Here is a 19,712-nt window from a genome sequence, read left to right as displayed (position 1 = left end):
AAACAAAAAGCCAACTACAAACAGAGGGTGCTAAAGAAGGCCAAGAACATCATGGAGGGCACACCCCCTCCACTGTGAAATTACACTACTCCCATCTTGGAGATACCACTGTGTCCCCAGGTGTAAATTTTTTAAAGCTGAACAGCTTGAATTTGAACTTTATTGCCATATGTAACCGGTACATGTACTGTTACAATGGAATTCTTACTTACAGAAAGTCAAGCGCAAAAACACAAGTGCAGACAGTGCATCAAGACAATATACAAACAAACAGTAGACAATGTACAAGTAAACAAGTAAACAGTAAACAGTAATCAGTTATCTCTCTGACTTCTTGCATCCCTACACACTGTGATTCTGATTTAAGTAATCAAATATGTGAACTGTAAACATTACAAACTTTTCTGAAATTCAAAAGTAAACGAAAGCTAGTAAACTAGTCACGTTTAAAGATCATACCAATTTAGCATGATTTGCAAACACTGTAGAGACAGAAAATGAAATTCAGAAAGATTTTGATAATCTGGGCATCTGGGCAAACAGCTGGCAGGTGATATTTAATATAGATAACAGGAGGGTTTTGCATGCTGGTAGTAAAAGCGTCAACTATAAATACAAAATTCAAAACATACAGCAGCTGGAAGAGGATATTTTTGAAAAAGACTAAGTTTACAGACAAAAGTGAAATTGTTCTGGGGCACTTATTTAAATCCTGTGGCAAAATTCTTCGAACTTTGTTATATTTAGTGAACATTGTGTTGATTCCTTTCCCCTAGAGGTTTTGTTACTTTTAAAAAAAATAAACAGTACAGAAATGCAGTACAGTAATGTATAAAAATAGACCAGCTCAAGAAAATCTAAAGTCTGTTCAGTTATTGCCTGCGTTCTGGGTTTTACCCAGTCACATTAAGATTTAATTGCACCAGAGATTCTTGTTAAAAAGCAGAAACCACACTTTCTCCTTTTTTATGACAATGTATTTATGTCAATGTTTTTGATTTATAATATGCTGTTTTGGTGTGTTTCTCAGTAATTTCACGTAAGTTTTCATTCAGCATTTTGAATTCATATTGTTTTCTTTTGAAACACTTCTGGTTTGTTTGGTTTCACTTCCTCTGCAAGCAATTATTACATCAGTAATCTTAATTATTTTCTTTATCTATAATGTTTCTTTGAAGTGTAATGGAAAATGAATCTTCCTATCAAATAATCCCATCATGGAGCAATGCTTGAAGCAGAAGGCTCAAGACTCCAGGATAGTTTGTCTTTCCCCAGCTGAAGCTACATAAAGTAGGAAACCCTAGTGGCTTACCAGCTATCTGTGCGACTGCAGTATGATCACTGAATTAGTCTTCCCACTGGACAAACATTGTGAAAAAGTGATAATGAATCCAAAGTAGACATTTACAGGAAGTCAAGTTCATTTTCAGTCATTTTCATTAGCAGAAGTAATCCAAATCCGCTGACAACATTTGATTCAAAATTGCAGAGAATCGAAGGACAGGTAAAAAAAAAAAAGAAAATATGTAATGAGTACAAAGTTAAAAAAAAGATTTAAGGTAAGAAGAACCTTAGCTATCTGAAAGCAACCTGGTCTGAAAATAAAACAAAATCATCATACGAATAAAGGGACAAAAAAAGGCATTTCGCAGTAGAGCCAGCTCACATTTGATAATATATTTTATACCACTGTAGCAGTGGAACTGAAGCATGTAATAAACCACTGCTACAGCTATGTAATAAAATGCTGTAGGCATAACAAAATTTCAGACTCTCAGTACATTGGTCAAGCACAGATTATTGGGAACATACTGTATGAGAAACTGCTATACTGACCCACAGCTCTTCACAGCTACAACATCTTCTTTAAGGTTGAAACCTGGCTACATAAGCAACATATTTTAAAGGAAACAACACGGTGTCAATTGTGAAACCAACCCATGAAACCACACTAGTGGAAAAAAAAGAAAACCTTTAAAATATAGGTTCTGATTTAAAACTAGGCAACTGCCATTATCATTCTGTCTAAAACAATCATAATTATCTTGTTAACATCTGAATTGGATGATTTGTTTAAATATAAAAGCAATAAAACTCTACAGGGAGTGGGTGTAGGTCAGAGATACTATATGGCCTTCTTGAGTTTTCTTCTATGCTTTAAATGCACATTATTCGTAAAACAGCTTTGCCACCATTAATTTTAATTCTGCACTTGACAAAACATGTCAGGCAACTGCCTTTCCTGTTTTTGCAATAATATAAAACAAATATACAAAAGTACCGTTTAACATATAAAATCAAAACAATTCCACGTTCTGCCTTTTGTTGTTTATGAACTTACTTGGAAATGTCTCTGCCATCTTGTTGCCATGGGAACAGCACATTTCCAACTGCAGCCCGGTAACTGTAGACTCCCAGCAGTCCCAACCCAAGAGCTATTTTTGAGACCAGAGAGCACCTTCGCTGTACAAGGAGGAATATCAGGACCAGGGAGGCAGCTGCCAGGAGTGAGAGCTCAACGATGTGCTCAGAGCTGCAAAGAAATATTAAATACTTAATTAACAACTACAATTAGTGCAACAACCCTCTTCCCTGGAGACAGTCAAAATAAGGAGATTTCCCCCAGTAGCTTTATGGTTGGGATTTTAACACACATACTTTGCACGACCACCTCAGTGGGCCTTGCGCAGTGTGCATCTGATTCCAAAGTGTGTATGCTTAATGTTTTTAATGTTTTAGCTATTCTTCTGTGCCCAAAATACTTTTTTTTTTAACACAAACTATTTATATAAAGATCAACAAAAGCAAAAGCAACATGGGATAAGGGCAATGGTGAAGTCAACTATGAATTGCTCTCCCATTAAAAGAGGACTTCATCCAACCATTCATCCATCTATCTACTGTACTGTCTAACTGTTTCATTCAATTCAGGGTCACCAGAGAGCAGGAGCCTATCCTGGCAACCTATGGGCACAAAGGGTAAACCCTGGACTGGATGTCAGTACATCTCAGGGCAGACACAGACACAAACACACACTCTCACACTAGGGTCAGTTCTTCCAGAAGCCTGTTAACTTGCCGTTGTAACTTTGGACTGTGGGAGGAATCTGGAGCACCTTGAGGAAACCCAGGCAAACACAGGGAACAAACTTTATGGAAATAGCATCCCAGGTCTGAAATTGAACCCAGGACCCCTGCTCCGTAAGGCAGCAATGCTAAACACTGCTAAAACACCTTATTTGCAGAAAACATAATAGTCTATCCCATATTATTCCCATGATGTAAGTTTGCTTCGATGTCATAAAAAATATACAGGGATTATAACCTTAAAAAAGGTAATAATCTCCTCACTGACAATAAATTAATACCTACAGTATACTGTATTACCAATAAGAGATTCTAAAGTAGTCTATGGCTGAAGTACGTTCGTACTGCCACTGGATAAAGGTATTTCGATTCCTGTTTGTCCTTATTTTTTTTCCTCAGTACTTCATACACCTTAAGAAACCTAGTGAGAGCTTTCCTTTGTTTTTGAATACCGATAATTGTACCAATTACATCTATTAGAACTGCTTAGTGAATAGAACTCATCTTTGCAATGAAATGAATCATTATAAAGCTGCCTAGGGCTTTTAATCAGCAGTAATTGTGCAGTAATCTTTAGCTGTTTTTCAGTTTGCATGGGGCATGGCAAGAAGGCACTCAAGCACATTAAGCACACAGCAAATTAGTCCTAAGAGAGAGAACTATTATTGGAGATGTTGATTCAAAGAATCTGTATGATGGGCCTAGAACTGCAGATGAAAGTTAGGAATGCTGTTTATTTCTCAACAACAGAACTTGCGGCGTTCATACAGTATAGTGCTTTCACTTTTCATTTGTAACTACATTGTTAGAAATGTATTCATTGTAGGTTTAATTTCACCTATCCGGACTTCACAGTACCTGATTGGCCACTCCGTCTGTCCCCTGCTCCCACCTCCCACTCCTCTCTCCCAGCTTTGTTCTCCTATGCAACATTGCCTTTGCTTACTGCCTTGTCTTTCTCACTCCTGAAGAAGGCTCCACAACTGAAATGTTGCGTTTTCTTTCTTCTCTTTTCAGCATGTAATAAACCTATTACTTGTGACATTGTTAGAGTACATCACATAGGCAGTTTTAAAAGTTCCCCAAACAGGGTTGAATTGTATTTTTTGAACAGTGAAAAGGGGTGTATTTAAATATACTGCGATTTAAATTTTAAGGAGTCAGTGTATATTTATTAACTCTTACATTGGTTGATTTTGTACACTTTATTAAAAAATGGTTGTTTTATATCACCATTTGTTCTGATTGATGGGCTACTAGCAGCCAGAAGGTCCTCATAGTTTACTGTCCCAATTCTATTTCAGTAAATTCAGACCATCAAAACACTACAATAATTTAATGGAACCTCATATTTAGCAACAGTCTTAATTTTATGTAATAAAAGTAATTGTAGGACAAAGCTCAAATTTCTCAGAGTAGTAATATCCTTATGCTTCCAATATAAAGAGACAACTACTCGGCTTCCATTTCAAGACTACCTGAATGACTGTGTGTGTTCATTGCTGTTTAATAAATATCCCCGCGAATGGACTGAAGCTCACCAAAACTGTATTGACAGAGAAAGTAGAAATGTCCATGATATTGTCTGGGCCATTACATAAGAATGTGTGGGAGTGCAAACAGAAACAGTGGAGAACATGAAGCTGAAAGTTTCCTTGAAGGAACGTTAACATTGGATATACATTACAAGCACCTTTGTAATGCTGCACAATCCACTGAAAGGGGTCAAATTCTAAAGCCCATATTCCCCTGCGTCTAGGTCAATTACTGTTGACAGAAATGTTCCCCAAACCAGCGAGTGGTTTATGGTCAGTTAAAATTGTGAAGGTGCAGCTACTGAGGTAATGCCAAAAACGTCTGACCGAACCCTGTAGAACAAAACAGGAATCACAAATGCAACCACTTTCTTTTGATTGTGACGGAATTTAGCTAATACAGCACTTCTAACAGTTTCTGAGGTGTCTGTGTAGAGGATGAAAGGCTGGCTGAAATCTAGAATGGCCACAGCAGGAGGCTGGGTTAATAATAATAACAATAATAATAATAATAAACTTTATTTTATATAGCGCCTTTAAAGGTGGCTTCTCAAAGCGCTTTACAGGATGACAATAACAATAAATAAGAAGAATACAACAATAAATAAGGAGAATACACAAGATAAGACACAATTACAATATATAGAGGAGACTGTGGATGGTGGTACTAAGAAGAGCAGAGGGGTAAAGAATGGAACCAAAAGAAAAGGCTTTTCTGAAGAAGAGGGTTTTGAGTCTGGAATTGAAGGTGTTTAGAGAAGACGACTCTCTGATATCCTTGGGCAAAGAGTTCCAGAGCTTGGGGGCATAACAGGAGAAGGCCCTGTCACCCATACAATGTAGACGGGCTTGGGGGACAGTAAGGAGGGCAGAATTTGAAGAACGGAGGTTGCGAGGTGGGGAGTAGGGCGATAATAGTTCAGACAGGTACTGAGGTGCCAAGCCATGCAGAGCCTTATAGGTGAGCATGAGGATTTTAAAGTCTACACGAAATTTGACCGGAAGCCAGTGCAAGGACTCCAGGACAGGAGTAATGTGAACACTTGCACTATACCTGGTCAGGATTCTGGCTGCTGAATTTTGGACATACTGCAGTTTGTTCAGAGTAGATTTAGATACCCCAGCGAGTAGAGCATTACAGTAGTCAATTCGAGAGAATAAAAATGTGTTGATCAGCTTTTCAGCCACAGTTAATGATAGCATAGGGCGTAGTCTTGCGATATTTCTAAGGTGAAAAAAAGATGTTTTGACAGTATGCTGCACATGTGGGTCGAATGTTAAGCCATCTTTAATGTACATTCAACAGTTCATAAACATGGGACATCCTTTTTGGATCAGTTTTTGAGTGGGGTTCCCTTCTATATGAAATGACTGAATTTTAATTCATTAATTTAAATTTAAATAATTCCATACAAAATCTATCTGTGTAGAAGGCATTGTGGTTCTATGGTTTGGCTGAGCATCCTTTGCAAACATAACAAGTCCTAGGAAGACAAGCTCTTGCCGGACTTTCCATGCCAGAATTTCAAGACCTTTAAAACACTACTTTTAATGGGTTCATATAACCTTTAATTAAACTATTGAAAACAATTATGTCATTTAAGTGAGGTATTTTGTTGAATGGAGTCACAGAATCCAGCACCACAAAGCATTGAAATGTTGGCAGTACATTGCAGAGGCCCTTAGGTATTACACACATTTGAGCATATTTGCTTGACTGTTAAGTAAAAGTAACTTTTTTTTTTTCCAGCAAAAGAATTTTCTGCCCCAGTACTTTTGGAGTGCACTTACTGTATATATAACAAATAGCCTCTGCGTGAAAGCTGACTGCATAATGTTCATTCACACAGCTCTTCATATCGGCTGCAGGAAAACTAGAAGTCCTAACTCCAGCCTTGGTAGTCATTTTTTGCAAACTGATTCTATGGCCATCCTAAAACCACCAGGTGCCCCACACGCTGCATAAAGCTTTATAAGCTATTGCCAAGAAAAAAAAAAGATGGTAGTATCAGTTTTACCAACAGTGTGTTCCTTCCGTTTTTATGCTCTTGCTTGCTTCCTCTTTCGAAATCTGTGTTTTGTACATTTTCAATTCGAGCTTTATTTTGATCCCCCTAAGTCAATTTGTTTCATAGCAGAGTCCAGTACAACAATGCAACAAAGACAGACATCACCACCAAAGATTACAGTACAGCAGTGTTTCAGGAGATAAGAGAGTTCATTTACATTGAGAGTGATATTGCAGCAGGGATGAAAGATTTCCTTAGTCTGTAACCGTTACACCTGGGGTCACACAGGCATCCACCGTCTTTAATGCATTTCACTTTCTTTAGAACTCTTTGTTTGCAAAGGAAGTTTTGGCTCATTTTATTTGCCCCAGTGATTAATGATCTTCACTAATTCTCCCAGTCCATTATACTTAATGGTGCTGATGTTTTTTTTGATATTAATTTAATGTATTAATTGCTTACACTTATATAGTGCTTTTCCGAACACTACACTCAAAGCCTTTTAAAGGTAATAGGGACTCCCCTCCACCACTACCAATGCGCAGCACCCACCTGGATTGGAAACGGAACTGTTAATATATTAGGAGAAAATATAAATTGACCACCTAAATCACAGCCTCTTTCTTTGATTTTGTAAGTTATGGTTTGCCATCCTTGTCATTCATAAAAGAGGAGACATTTCTTCACTACATACACTAGGGTGAAGATTGATTTCCTTCAACTGCTGCTCATTTTGTTTTTTTTTAGATTTACTCCTTATTTTATTTTGAAATTAGAAGGGAAAATATAACTGTTGCCATGAAAAAGAAATAGCATTTGAAACTTGTTTTCCCCATTAGTAAGGCTACTACCCTTATTATTATATTCACTTGTCACTTGTGGCTATAATCACTTCAGTTAAAATCACTGTTTCCTGGATTTTTCCAATATTTTTATTCCAATATTTATTTAAATGAGTTTTTTTTAATAACTTCAATCCCTTACGAATACTCCAACCCTTCATTTGCAATAATAAAACCCTACACGTTTGTAAGAAATATTTTAGGAGAAAAAAAAACAAAAAAAAGAGGGAGGCACAGCAAGATTTAAAAAAAAACAAGAAAATATTAGTCAAAAAATAAATCTCAAATGAAACGACATTTTTTGTGTGTGCTAATAACAATAAGCATTGTTATATGGGTGATTCCTCTTCCGAAGAGAACAAAATGAAAGGGGTTTAAAATATATACTAGAATGAACTATATTTTTGTCTCTTGAGCTCTTTCCCCTGTGGTACACAATGTGGAGACACCACCCATGTCACTATGAGCTCAGCATGCCATTCATGAAGATTGTAACTGATAAAGCATTGTGTGACATGAAATTGAACTTTTATATGGGTAGCAATCAAAGGCTTAATTAAGGATAAATCTACTGTATTTATCTCACTATTGCATAATTCTAGTCCTTGAAAAAATACTGAACTGGGAACTTTCTTTTCTAGTGCAAGATTAAAAATTAATGGAACAAAAATGTAGATTAATGGTCAGAAGAGGATTACTACCACGAATCTAAATACATAAAGATCAGTTTTGTTGTACTATTAATTACCCACATGGTGATATAATTAAGAATATACTCTACATACTGTACTTTCACTAGGTTAAAAAGTATTTTTTGTAGCATCACAATAACAAACTTTTCATCTCAAATAGTGAAAATTATTATTATTCTGTTTTAACCTAGCTTTCATTTAAACCACTAAACTGCATCTAATTTAGGATATCTCGTGAGGCTTTACTAGTTTATGGAATAGGTAGTTTTGTATGTAAAGAAAAAAAATAGCGCAGTAGTAAAATTTCATTTACTTATTTGAAACTGGTTTAAAGCTTCTGACTACAGCATAGCGACACAACTTATGAGAGATACAGTATCACCCGGGACTGGAATTGTCTGATTGTAGATTTAAAGTTACTCAAAATATTAATGCTAGATTTTCTATTATCATATATACCAAATACCCAAGCCTGAGCTTTGACTGAAAGCCATTTCAAAATTGAACTGCGGACAAGTCACAAACACCACTTCGTTTTCCTTCTCTGAGAATAGACATGCTTGAACATCTTTAGGGTGCATTTGGTCTCCATGCATTCTCGTTCAATATTGCAGTTGCGTATGAGCCGAGATGAAAAAGAATATGAGCATGACAAGAAATGATTAATTACGCACATGCCCGCACAAAGAGGAAACTTGTGTGTGCCATTTCTTAATTTGCATTTGGTCTTTCTTTTGAACCATTTTCACTTAAGTTTCCTTTTTTCTTTCACCGGGGATGTCAGACTCCACTCTCCTCCCCTTCCTTGTATTGGACTCACAGGAGACAAAACAGGCATGCTAAAAAGAGGCACCTCATCTGAGGAAGTAATCAGTGTGTTGCAAAGGGGCTTGCTCACTCACTTTACGGTGCACTGGGAAGTATAATACCCAGAGCTCATTACAGGAATTGCACAAGCTGTGCATTAGGGAAAGGTGTATACGTTAGGAGGAAATATGAAAACGCTGGATAACATTCCAGCACTACATTACACTCCTAAATATACTACTCCAACCCATTTCTCTTTGCTGTATCTTGACAATCCTAATGATAACCTGTGAAATACATGTTTTCACTTCAGAAATATCACTCTATATTTAGGATTATTTATGATACATGTGACTGAAAGAAAAACTCTTTTTATGCCATATGCACAGTTTGAAAGTCAGTAAAAACACTTTTGTATAGCACTCTTTGGAGAAAATTTACTGCAGTTAAAAAAAATCTATTTTAGTAGACAATCTTCTAAGATTCTTCTAAGCTAGTATTCAGAAAAGCCTTAAGCTGCCTGCAACTCAGTCATATCTCATTGCTGCAGTGTGATGCATATATTGAGGTAGCCTGTAAGTGTAGCTTCTGATATATACAGTAGAATACAAAAGTTTGAATACTTAGCTGGGAGAGTTTTGTTTCCTTAAGTAGTATTGGCAGCAAACCATCAAGCAGAGGATATTCGATTTTCTTAAATGCTTCCAATAGATGTAATACAACTTTCTCTTCTATGCTAAGACTCTCTTGCCTGGGGCAAATTGTTGATTTCATCCCTGGTAACCTCCTCAGGGAAATATTCATTTAGTATATTGCCTTTTCACTATCTAGAAGCTTCCAATTATACTGGAAAGATACAATATCAATCTTACTATTTTTTCCATGTGACACTGGATAAATGTTTCTTTAAATATATTAAATATTGTGGATTGTAATTAAATTAAATTAATTTTATTATTGAATTTGTCTTAAATAGTGGACTAATGTCCCTTATACTTATAATAATAAAGTAATTATATTACAAGTGCTTGTAGTTCATTATATTCCTTTTCTTTACCTGGATTCTGTTGTTTAAAAAATATTTTTTTACGTGCTTTCTTCTTGTAATTTTCTTGATTTATTAAACTATTTGTGCAACTGCTGTTTAACCTTTAATCTTCTCACTTTTGGGATGAATCTGTTCAAGCAGATTCTCTTTAAACCGCTACCCTTCAATCTCTATCAATTCCATACCAACACTGTCCCATTCTGCTTCACTTAAACTGTCCATCTCTCATAGTCTTCTTTCCTGAAATTATAAACCTGTGATCTGGGCTCTGCCTTTACGGTTTGAAAGTGCACTTCAAAGGGATATGATCACAGGATATGATCACAGTTCCCTCATCTGTTTTCCTCACTTTGTCTTGACTGTTTGAAAATGCTAGATCTATACTGACATTCCTTCTTGTATGGTGTCTAAGAAACTAGATAAGAAAGCAAACTTTACTTTCATGCTGAAAAGAGAAGAAAGAAAATACAATGTTTTGGCTGTGGGGCCTTCCGGTGTCAACTTGAAATCTCCCATCATTAATTCCATTATACAGTGATGAATCATCATTAATACCTGAATTTAGTGGTCTGTAGCATACTCCTAACACTATGTCATTTAAATTGTGAATTCTGACACTGCCTACATTGTCTAAGACCCTTGAATCCTGATGAAGAAGGTCCTGTACCTGAATATTCCTTTTGTGACATAGTGTTATTCCTTCAATCTTATACTAAAATTCATCCAAAATCCAAAATTCAAAATCAGTTCCAAAAATGCCTTTCATGCTAGCACAGGATGCTCACAAAACAAGGGGTTATTCTATCTCATTTGGCTGCTCCAGTCTTCTGACGTAAAACCAAACATCTACTGCTAATCTGACGATAAAGTGTTCTTCAAAGGCAGAAGTGCAACAGAATTTTACTTCCCACCCCACCCACAGGAAAGAAAAAAATGAAAAAGGATACACAAGTGTCTTTTCTTTCCCCAGATGATGCTTCTGGCACTCTAGGCACCCAACAACTGGATTTACAGCTGGAAATGTTTCATCATGAAGCCAATGCCGTTTTGCTTAAAAAGCTTGTCTGGAACACTTTTAAATCTGAGATTTTAACTGCCTTTTCATTTTATTTTCTCTAACTGCATTCAAAATTGCAGATGGTGTGCAATAGTTTTGGCTTAAGCTGCGTATATCCACACATGCATACATCATTCAGTTTGGGTCAATGACCACCTGCACATACTTATGCTTCTATATTACACTAAGTTGCCAAATGTAGTTTTCATTAATAAATATTCAATTATGCAGCTCAGATTAGAAAATGTTATACAGTATATTCAGTTTTCTTTCATTTCTTCCTTCTCCTCTGTTTGTAAGAGGCACCAGATTACACAGCGATGTTGTACAGGTTATGCAACAATGTAGTACAAGAATATGGCTGGATTTGTCACTGCGTTAAGTTTACTTCAATCCTTTGTGAATAATACGCGTGAAAGAGTCAGCTGCTCAAATCTTTTTTATCATCTACAGAATAAGGTAGTATCTCATTACCTTGTGACATTTGCTCTTGAAAACATAATTAATCAGTACTAGCAAATATGTCTTGGTAATTCTGTTCAATAATCCAATCGCTCTCTCTAAAAAATAACTCCAGAGCTCGATATTGAATCTGCCTTCAATTAATTTCCACTTATGTCCCTTGTTCTTGGCATCCACGATATGTCTGAAATAGTGATTGAGATTGCCTTTATCAGGTGTACAAGCATAAGCTTTGAGACCTCAATCAAACATCTAAAACATGGCTAAAAAACATTACATTTCTTTAACTTGTGTAGACATGACAGATATATAATGTTTCTACTGTACAAAAGCCAGGTTGTTTTGCTCTGCAGTCTAACAATGATTATTTTTTGTTCATGGGGCAACCATTTTTCTTTCTCTACAGGGTGTCAAATCACCTGAACATAAAATGTTTCCTGATAGATTTGAAATCATCCCACATTACTATATTTCAGAGAAAGGCTGTTTGTTTCCAGAATGTACAAATCAATTTATTTCACAACACTGAGTTTATATTTGCTTTATTAGGTCATCTGTAATGAGCCTTTTTATTGCCCGTTCATTTTCAATTTCAATTTCAGAAATTCTTCCTCTATCCAGTTCAATGTAAAAGGTGAGGTTTTTAGTGCTTCCTGCTTTGCAGTCTTCCTCCTTCCTTGCACTGTCCGCAAATTTAGCGAGTACTGTTCATTATACTGGGCTCAGGTACCATTCAGAAGGAAAAGGAGTCTTGTATGTGAGAACAAAAATATGCCCAATTTTGAACCCAGATGTGTAGAGATGCAAATAAACTCTAAGGAAATTAGCCTGCAGTTTACACCTTAGATCTTGTTTAAATTTTTCATCATTTTACAAGGACATGCATATAATTAACAGTAATCGTAAACACGATGTTCTCTCTTAATGTTTTTCCCAATTCTTTTACATAGTAGCACCTGCTCCTTGCATTTCACCTTCTACTAATATTTATGAACTATTTATTTAGCTTTCTTTGGGGGGGGGGGGGGGGTATTTACTGTAGATGCTTATCAAACTGATTGTGTAGAGAGGGGCACAAATGTTTTGGTGTCAGGTCATAACAGCACTGGTGTCACGGATTTATCAAAGGGAAGGGGTGGGAAAAGAGGGGTTCCTTATCATCCATGGAGTTTATTCTGGGGGATTCTTCTTCTGAATTTTACTTGAAAACAATCCGAGAATTAGTAGGGAGAGGGAATGCAGTTGTACTCTGTAAAAGAGCTAGAATTTCACACGTGCTGCTTTACCTTTTGGCTTTAGCTTTACAATTGGTGTTGTATTCTTTATTAATTCCAGACATTAGTCCCTTACTGACTTTTTTTAAAATGCATAACTAGTGTTCAATTTTGTCACAGACCTGTTGCATGGTGGTGGGGACATTTATTGTTTAAAGGTCCTTAGCTAAAACTTTAAAAGGAGAGCATGACTGAGGGAGACTGCTTAGAAAATGTGTTTGCAATAAAAAAAAATCCTCCTGCTTCAAGCAAGGAGGTTTTAAGAGAAACAGAAATATTGGCCAGCCGTGAAAAAGTAATGAGGGTTATTGTTTAAGCTGGTTGTAACTTTAAGGCATCAGTCAGGTTAATAATATAACTTCAAATCTGTGAAGCTGTGATTTGAAAGAGCAGGTACAGTTTGTCTGCATATACGGTATATGTAACATTCCAAAACGTTTATTTTATGTCAGAAGACGCTGCTATGAAAAGACTGCCTGAAAAACATTAAGACTCATTGCACTATACCAACACATATGAGCGAGATATTAATTTATAAAAACTGGGAAATGAGAGAGAGAGAAGTGAAGAATTCTACACAAAATAAAAGGCTATTCTTAGCTAACAAAAAACACTGTATAGTGTTGTTTTGTATTCTACAGGGTCTCTATAGAAGCCACTGTATAAAGTTTATAAGTGTATAATCTACATTTCTGCTCAGTTCTCCAAAGGAGAATGAATCCATACCCTAACAGCTCCTTTGTTAGGAATTGTCTATCAACATAAAGTCATGCAAGGAAAATGCCTCCTTTTTGCTCCTTAGTTACACTTCCTCTCTTTTTATTTCAACACACCTGAACACAAACCCCTGCTAATGATGAAAAGGTCAAGATTTTTTGAGTGTTTCTTTTAATCTTTACTTCTCTTCTTGTTACTGTTGCCATCTGTTAGATAACATATGGGATTGACTCAGACATGCTTGCACAGGGGATCTTCGGATCAGAAGTTCCAAAACTACTTAACAGGTGAGGAGATCCTTGTATCAAACCTGACAGGCAACACAAGTCCCTAGGCTTACACACAAGAAAACCATAGCGCACCTGCTGTGTAATATCACACTTTTTACCATATGTTTGTTTAGAGCAGTTAGGGACATGCATACACATATAAGGGCAGCTGAGAAATTTTAAGAGAAGACAAAGTCTGCAGTCCGAAACATTTCTTTAACATAACACAAATTATCAATGCATGACTGAAGCATATCAAAGCATGAAGATACATCAGTAAATATTGTTTTTTTAATTTCACTTAACATGTGAGCAAAATGAAACACACTTAACAAATTGTATTAATGAAAAATTAAACTATTATCCACCTTCACCCAACTGTGTATACAATTAATTTCTCTGTAGTTCTGTTTTTTTAACTTTATGTTCAAATGTCCAGATCATTCAGGATGTCATCTTTCATTCAGGCTGGCTGAGTGTCCTCGATGTATCAAACTACTTTACAGATCCCCATGACTTGCTCCTACAAAGGTATGTCTCCTTTTAGAAATCTATTGCTCCAAATATGTTTCTTATTTACTGTATAACACAAAAAATGCAAACGCCTGACTCAACACAGTTTTTTCTATAACATAAAAGCGCAAAACGGTGCTTTCAATTGGCCAAGTATTAATGGTCTTGGTCTGTAAAACTAGTCATACTTCTTCCAAATGTTTTGTATATTAAAGTCTAACAAATCCAAACAAAAATACTATATAAAGTGTGAGTAATGTTTTCATTTTCTATCTTTTTTTGCAATTAAGGATGGTGAAAAATAAACGTACAAGATTAGATTTTCTTAAAGTGGTTGATTACAAATTAAAAAAAAAACAACAGGGAACAAATTTTTCGTCAGTGTTAAAGTTGACATTCAGACTGTCTACACAAGTACTCTCATCCTCTATTTTTATATGCACAGTGAAGAAATGCTGGATCGAACCATTAACCAGTGTTACATACTGTAGCAAAAACACCCCAACTAAATTGCAAGTAACACATTTTCAGAAATGAAAATTGTATGAACGATCTATTATTTTAAGTTAGGGAAACTAATTACACTAATGAAAAATGATCTCTTTAAACCCTTAACAAAACAGACATCTACTATACTAGGTTTCCAAAAACATATTCTTCTATACCTACAGGCACTTTATCTTTCAGATTTACCTCAATCCACACTTGTCCCTTGTTCATTTCTAAATCTGATGTTTGAAGACCCCACCCCCCCACTCCCGAAACCACAACTCTCACTATTTTATTTCTTCTTTTAGAAGAAGAACCTCGTTCTTCTTTTAGTCAAGTCCTTCCACAAGCAAACATTTCTTATTACAGATCTCACGTGAGGCGTCAAACAGCCAAACACTACTTAACACTTACTTGTTCAGCCAGTGTCCTAAGTCAGGAAGATGGGCCCATTGCACCCCCGTCTGGTTCAATGAGCGGAGCATTCGGCAACATACCAACGTTGCCAAAGGTGTTACCAAAGCCAGCCACTTTTCATAGCCTGCCAAAGCAGAGGTTCTTGAACTGTAATCCACTGTTGGGGTGTCATCTTTAGAGGGGAGGTAGGAGTTTTCATCTAAATCCCTGTGACTCTTTTTCTCCCTGAAATATTTTCGGCAGACATCCTGGAACACTGCCAGACAGAGGGTATTGAGTAGGAAATACCAGGTTTGGTGTTCCTCCTCTATAAAACTGCTGGCTCCCAGACTCAGAACATGGCCCAGGGTTCCGGTCAGTAGCAGTGTATCGAGCTCTGAAAAGCCAGAATCAGAGGTCTGAGCCTGTTAAGAGAAAAAGGAAAAAAAAAATAATGGAGTTAATGGTATTGTGCTAGCTTGAAAAGAATTTGTATCTGTTCTACATGGAAAATGAGTAAATAATAGAAAAGGTTTGGGGTATTCAAGAAGAGGTCAGCCACACTTTAGAAATGATATCTACATAAATAAGAAAGCATGAACTTCACTTGACAGTATGACTTCGAAACCTTGCTTGAAGGCAAAAAGAAACATTAAGCAATTTCCATTCTTTCCATTGAGTTTTCCCTCATGTGATGAAAGTATGCAATCTGTCTCATCAGCATGCAGAAGTGCAAAATGTCTCATTAACATTCACCCGATAAAGTATGCATGCCTCTGAGAAGTGTTGATTAGTCTGAGTAGTACAAGGAACCTGAATTTATTAAACAAGAAGCTATTTTCAGAGAAATTACTCAGAGGGGCTCCTTATAAACACATATGTGGTGTATGTGCCATTCTTAGAGATCGTAGAAAGAAACTATTGTACCTTGATTCCTGATCTTGACAAGAGAGAGTCTCCCTCTTTTTGCTTGTTACTTTGGGCCAAGGGGCCAAAGATTATAAACTTAATGCTTTACAAAATAGATAATTCCTTCAGGGTTAATCAGAAATAGCCCTCCATGTTTCAAAGATTGAACAGAACTCAACTATCCAAGGTCATTCTATCTGCTGTATTTATCTCCTAAGTGGGTGCTGCATTTTAGTGCTGGGTGAAGTACATTCCTGCCTATAGGAACTGCACTAAATAAATTCAATGCAGCATTATTTAAAATTATATTAAATCAAAGTAGAAAATCAAAGCAGAACAGAACAACGGGAGGTTACATTCATGCTGAAAAAAAAGAAATTAGAAAAAATACTGATTGGAGACAGAAATGTGAGAAAGGGGATTGTAAGGGATGGATGTGAATTCCAGAGGACATGAAAATGAATAGAAAAATTAAGAAAAATAATCATTAAGAGCAAGAGAAAGTTTTAATCGAATTTAAGCATAACTTTATTTATGTCTATCTGCATACCTGTGAAAGGACACAGCCAAAATGTGCATTGAAATCATGGCTGGGAGCAGCAGTCTATCATCATCAAAGCACAACTACAGTAAATAAAACACTTTCTCAATTAACTTTCAACTGCATATTCTTTTCTTTCAGCCATACAGACAGAAACCAGTTTATTCTAAGGGAATTTTGGAGGAATCTCTTCTTGGTTGGCAAATTGGCAACATGTACACAAATAGTTAGGCCCTGAGAAATACAGTATATAATGTAAACCATGACTATCTTCCTTAAATACCACAGATTGAACAGTTGTCATTGATATGACAACGGCTGTCTGAAGACACTCTCCACTTATCTTAATCATCTTCTATTACAATTTCTATACTATATCATATCACATTATGTATAGTATCACCATTTCAAGGTGATATACAGTATGCTAAAGGAAATACTATACATACAGTATTAAGCCAAGCATATAACTACCCACCTTTCATTTGAAGACTGTCCTACCACCAGCTCATACACACAAGGATTTCTGTCTCATCACAGAATTCTAAACATTTTCTTTGACCCCTCAGTATTCTGCCAGTGAAGCTCAAGAGTGATCTATTTTTGCAAAGTGTTTCCATAATTTCTGCCTCAGCATGAGAACCTTTTAGCCTAAAGAACTGTACATCAGTGTGATGGATGAAACTGACACTTAGCCATTTACGATTTGAGCACCTAACTGTGTTATGTTGTGCAGCTGTGCAATCAATCAATTCACAAACGCAGGGTAAACTTAACCAAGAGGAAAATGAATTGTGTAGCCACATTTCTGTTAGTGTAAACATGGCTGGTGAACTCCCCCGAGTCTGTCCAATGAGATTAGAATGTCAAGCTTGTATATATTTCTGTTAAATCTGCTAACATTACAGTTTAAGGGAATTATTTTTTCTCTCTAGTTCTTTCCCTTGACCAGAAATGAAATCCTAATGCAGGCCATCATTTATATGCTAATTCAAATATGTTTTTCATATGGGAGCAAATTTCTTTTGAATAGGTCTTCTTCAATCACAGACATTTTCTTTCTTTCCTGGAGATCCGGCTGATAGTCTAACAAATTAAAACAAATGGAAGACATCTATTACTAAAATGTATACTGGCTCATTTCCTTTACTTTCAATAAGTAACCTCTCATTCTGAAAACATTAATATGCAAAGGACTTCAAACCAACCACCGAACAGCAGGGCAATTCCATTTAATTTCATTAAAGCTAGATCTAGTCAATAGCAGAGGCAATTGGGTTCCTTTAGGGCTCTATATAAACAAAGCGATATAATCAGCTTTCACCAATGAACACTAACAATAAAAGACGAAATAATATTGATTTTTCTTCAGAATGGTTTAGTTAACTGCCATGTTAGTATGACTGACTAAATTAACGTACAGTATTATATTATTTATATGAATTATTTATTACAAAAAAAGTACATCCAACACTACATAGGATGTAACAAAGATCATTAGTCTTTATTATTCACAATACACCAAATACATTACTGTATATTTATTTCATATATTAGCTCCTTTACAATTGAAGGAGGGACTCTAACAATTAGGGCATGCATTCTGTTAAAATGGAGAAGCCATTTGGCTCACTTTGTCCACTACTGAGAATCTCATCCAGACTGTTCTCAAAGGACCTCAAGGGGTCAGCTTCAACAATGTGGCCCACTTCACTTTCCCAATACACATGAATCTGTGTTATGAAGTGCCTCCTAAATGGAGTTCCTCTTAACTTTCTTTTGTATCCTTACATACTTGTTTCATTGCTGAGCCTAAAGTAGCCCAATGGGTGGAATCTGCCAATACTTTGCAAGAGTTTAACATCTTTTTTTAAAAACCTTTTTTTCTTAGAGGTTCAGGTTCACTTTTACCTGTCTGTGTGCGCAGAATTTTAAGGATATGGTCCTCAAAGGGCAGTTTTAATATGATTCCTCCCTTTCTTTCACAAGAAAACATTTAGTAAAGAAAATTAGATAAATCAAGGTTACAAACCAACAACAAATTAAGATTCTTTTTATATAAATTCATGCTTCTTGTTATTTTCTGTTAACTTTTCCCTTTAAAAAAATGCAATGAGACTCCAATATTCCATAGAATATTTTAGAGGCAGCTAAAATCTTGGAATGTGATGGAAAGCAATAACGAAATTAAAAAAAGAAAAAAAATCATAAGCCAAATATAACACAGCAAAATAAAAACAGATTTCCTTCCAGTGAAAAACACTTGATTATGTGCAAGTAATATTCTCAGATGGATAGCTGTGCTGCAATATTGCGACTAAACATGAACTGGAATGAAGATGGAGCATTTTTTTTAAATAGAATCTGCTTTATCAAAGATTGCTTTATATCCAAAATTTATTTTCTTAATATCGTTACAGAAGCATTTCCTTAAAAAAAAAGTTGATTAAGCAATTCTAAATTCTAGGTAGGTCTGGCATTGAAAACCTTCTTGAGTGTGTTTTATTACATAGAAACCATTTACAGCTCAGAGGCACACAATCTGATTTTCATGTTTATAGTACATTCCTCTGCAGCAGAGCCATACCGTAACTGTCCACATTATGAGCTCCACAGCATCTACATCAGAGTTTATCAATTGGAGGAGTGATGCAGCTCTCACTGACAGCACAGCAAACTAAGAACTATTGCCATGATTCAAGGGATGCTGCTGCACTGTAAAATGGGAATTCCATGGTCAAATCAAATCCATACAACCCGAGTGGCATGGGGCAATTGTGCACCATTCCTTAAGGAATTTTAGTCAAAATGATTTGGACTTTAGTTGCAAAGGAATTAGTAAAGGATTACTCCATGCTGAAACGAAAAACACAGGGTTTCGGCTGTGGAGCCTTCTTCAGGTGTTCCATTGCAGCTTAAGCATGCTGCCGCAGCTACCTACTTGGACTATAAGATAAAATCACTTTATTGGCCAAATACAATTTATTGTAGCAGAAATTTGTCTTTTCGCATACCCCAGCTTGCTCTCCATGAGACACACAGGCAGGAAGAGAAGCTTGGGGTCA

The 19,712-nt window shown here is 36.1% G+C and overlaps 1 protein-coding gene across 1 annotated transcript in view; it reads right to left on the bottom strand.

Annotated features, from left to right (window-relative positions):
- pigg (phosphatidylinositol glycan anchor biosynthesis class G (EMM blood group)) overlaps nucleotides 1–19,712 on the bottom strand; it is a 131,408-nt gene that overhangs the window by 35,954 nt on the left and 75,742 nt on the right. The window contains exons 9-10 of the mRNA XM_088626285.1: nucleotides 15,216–15,622; nucleotides 2,342–2,533 (exon numbers count right to left, since the gene is read on the bottom strand). Coding sequence (XP_088482411.1) covers nucleotides 2,342–2,533; nucleotides 15,216–15,622 — 599 coding nt within the window. The remainder of the gene's footprint in view (nucleotides 1–2,341; nucleotides 2,534–15,215; nucleotides 15,623–19,712) is intronic.

This window comes from Lepisosteus platostomus, chromosome 1 (genome assembly GCF_059453375.1).
Source record: "Lepisosteus platostomus isolate fLepPlt1 chromosome 1, fLepPlt1.hap1, whole genome shotgun sequence".
NCBI lineage: Eukaryota > Metazoa > Chordata > Actinopteri > Semionotiformes > Lepisosteidae > Lepisosteus > Lepisosteus platostomus.
This window is presented reverse-complemented; position numbering and strand designations above follow the sequence as displayed.